Source organism: Borostomias antarcticus (genome assembly GCF_949987555.1).
Source record: "Borostomias antarcticus genome assembly, chromosome: 15".
Taxonomy (NCBI): domain Eukaryota; kingdom Metazoa; phylum Chordata; class Actinopteri; order Stomiiformes; family Stomiidae; genus Borostomias; species Borostomias antarcticus.
The window spans coordinates 16,636,866-16,640,019 of NC_140248.1; the positions used below are offsets into that span (position 1 = coordinate 16,636,866).

Below are 3,154 nucleotides of genomic sequence, written 5' to 3' on the forward strand. Positions count from 1 at the left end.
GCCCTCTGGTATATTGACTAGGAAAATGTCTTGTGAGGTTGTTTAATCATTTTAAAAGTAGATAATGACAGATAAAGTGGGTTTCTTTTTTTACCTATCCTTATCGTTGAGGGTATTCCTTGTGTTTATTTCTGCAATATGACAAAGATTAAATACAGATGTTGGCCTATTCCTAACAATTGAAAGTGCATCAGGATATTTTTAAAATGGCAATAAAGCCTGAGCATTATTATATAATAGGCTTACTAGATCTTTATATAAGGCAAAATATCATAAATACTTATTAAATCTCAAAGTTATAAAAAGTAATACAAACAAGCCTAGCATAACCGATAAACAAAAAAGAAATAGCCTACAGTAACATCCAGTGTATGATTTCATAGCGAAAGGCCATGCTCCTCCTTACTCACAAGAGGGCGCTGTTCTATCAGTCATGATTCTTCTGTGTGGCTCCTACAGATGCATGCACTTAGCAAGGTTCACTGTTGGAGTAGTGCACGGTTAATTGTTTTGGGTTATTGTAGCCTATGTCCACTTAGTCACTCATGTCACATCTTGAACATGCCAAGAAAGGTGACGTGGGCCTTTAGGACCAGGCCGGCAGATTTCCTGGGTATAGAGAGCTCCAGGGTGGATCCTGTCTCTAGGTAATGGACACCTGAGGGGGACACATGGAGGACGTCAGACGTAGGGTTAATGCCGTCAGACATGATGGCTGTGATGTTTGTGATAAGCGGTGACGTGCTCACCGGCCGTGTAGCAGGTGTTCTGAGCCAGCGTGATGTTGCTGGGCATGCTCTGGATGCACTTGATCAAGCTGCTCTCCATTCCTCTGAGACGCTTTTTAACCACATGACCCATGGTCCACGTGGTGTCTTTATACAGCACCTGGTCACAAGTACACACAGCTGTATAATGGCTCCCAAAGAGGCTATGACGATTATGATGATGATGATGATGAAGAACAGTGACCTGGTGTGGTGCCTTACCTGGCTGTAGACGAAGTAAGTCCCCTCGGTGACTATGGTGACCGTTTCCCCGGACATGTCCAGTTGCAGTCCATCCCCATGACTCCTCCCGACGGCCCAGCTCACCAGCGTGTAATCTTCCTCATCTGAGAGTGTAGGCAGCCATAATCAGGACGGCTGTGGAGCACGGCTCGGCAGAACGACAGGGTGTTTTGCAGAAAGGCTACTCACCATTGGAGCGTGAGGAAAGAGGCTGAAGGTGAAGAACAGCAATCCTGCCTGCTAAATGAGAGGGGCATGGGTTTGGAGTGTGTGTGTGTGTGTGTGTGTGTGTGTGTGTGTGTGTGTGTGAGAGAGAGAGAGAGAGAGAGAGAGAGAGAGATACAGAGATGAAGAGAGAGACTGACCAGTGTGCCGTAGCCTTCGTCTTGGAACCCCCCTCTTCCTCCTGGGCTTGATTCCCTCCCACTCAGAGAGGTCTGTCCCTCCGCGGTGGAGGCCGGTCCACTGGCGCAGCTCCCGTACTTCTCTTTCCAGCTGTTGAAGCCAGGTGGTTTGTAGGACCAGCAGGCCCAGACAGGTGCAGGCCACTGCCAGGGACACGGTGAGCATGAGCCTGGAGGAGTCCATGTTTGCCATTATGGACTGTAGGTTACCAGGGCTGCATGTAGCAGTGATCCAGTTGTGCTGCTCACTTTCACTTTCTGGATGTCATCAGGGGAGAGGGTGGGGTTTTGGGGAATTCTGGGAAATTACATGAGTCATGGGTAGAGAACCAGAATCAGCAAGTTGATGCATAACAAGCAGAAGGAAGTGTATCAAGATTCAAAAAGGTCAGTTGAAGGATGGCACTTTTCAAGTCATACCGGTAGGTACCAGAATACACTATATCACATTTTGTTAAAACTTTTTTTTTTTTTTAAGTTGAGTCGTTTGTTTACACAAAAGGGTTATGATGGATTAAACAGTTAGCATTAGCATTTTCAAGTCCAATGATTCGATATCATTGTTAATGACACGCAGAATAAGTGAAATCTAGTTTACTATGTGGGATTACTTTACAACTCCCTTAGCATGAATACAGATGCACATTGGTCTACACAGCATTCCTGTATGGCTTCGACAGCACAAGGTCAAAGGGTTGTTTATCTTGGCACTGAAATTGACTACAAGCTGACCTTCGACCTCATGTGGATGCTGTGTGTAAAAAAGCCCATCAGCGCATGTATTTTTACCACAAGCTTCGAAGTTTTAACGTTGACAATACTTTTATGGTAATGTTTTACACTTGCTTCAATGAATCAGTCCTCACTTTTGCCATTGTTAGCTGGTACAGGTCACTTAACCTAAAAAATAGGAACAGACTGCAGGGCATCGTCAAGGTGTGCAGCAAAATTGCAGGCACGACGATGACTGACATTCCTCATTTGTACAAGGACCTTGAAGAAAGCCCAGTCAATCCTGGCTGCCACACACTGTCCAAGGAGTTCCAGTTGCTTCCATCTGGCCGCAGATACAACGTGCTGAGATGCAGGACCAAGACTTAAGAACTCACTGATCCCTGTGGCCATTGGCTTTTTAAATAACTCAATGTGATGTGGTTGTTGTTTATATTGTGTTTGTTGTGTAGTGTTTTCTGATGTTTATGTGGTTTTCTGCTGGCTGTGACACAATTTGTCCCTAGGGGATAATAAAGTTTCTTGAACTTGTTTAGATGAAGGGCTACAGCTAAGTGTATCACACCTCACTACCTCAAAGACAGCATGGCCATCTCTTCATGGAACTCAGGCTGAGGAGGGAAGACTGTCACAACAGTAACAAGTTCAAAGCCCCCCGCAATCCACTTCATAGACACTCAACTTTTTTTTGTTCTTCACAATGCTGCAGACACTTTTTACTATAATACCTTTATTGCATCTCATATTTAAGTGGCTGAATAATCATCGTACAAACTGAATAAATTACTGTGTATCCTAGAAAAATGTCTACATGAATACCTTCGCAAACATTCAATCTAAAGACTTTTTATATTAAACTGCAGACCAACACAACCCCGGAAAACAAGGCCTTCCAGCAATGAGCCAATCAGATTCCAGTACAGCTATTCCTCTTCAGTGGTATGCACAAAGCCCCAGAATTCTTCAGGGGACAGACGAGGGCTTTGCCATCTTCCCGTGGCTTGTCTG

The 3,154-nt window shown here is 44.7% G+C and overlaps 1 protein-coding gene across 1 annotated transcript; it reads right to left on the bottom strand.

Annotated features, from left to right (window-relative positions):
* Nucleotides 1-548: 548 nt before the first annotated feature.
* tnfsf13 (TNF superfamily member 13) lies at nt 549-1,598 on the bottom strand (the record flags this gene model as incomplete). Its single annotated transcript, XM_084450306.1, has 4 exons — nt 549-658; nt 750-888; nt 990-1,114; nt 1,376-1,598. The coding sequence occupies 4 exons, from the start codon at nt 1,596-1,598 to the stop codon at nt 549-551; spliced, it is 597 nt and encodes a 198-aa protein (XP_084306432.1).
* Between the last annotated feature and the right edge of the window lie 1,556 nt (nt 1,599-3,154).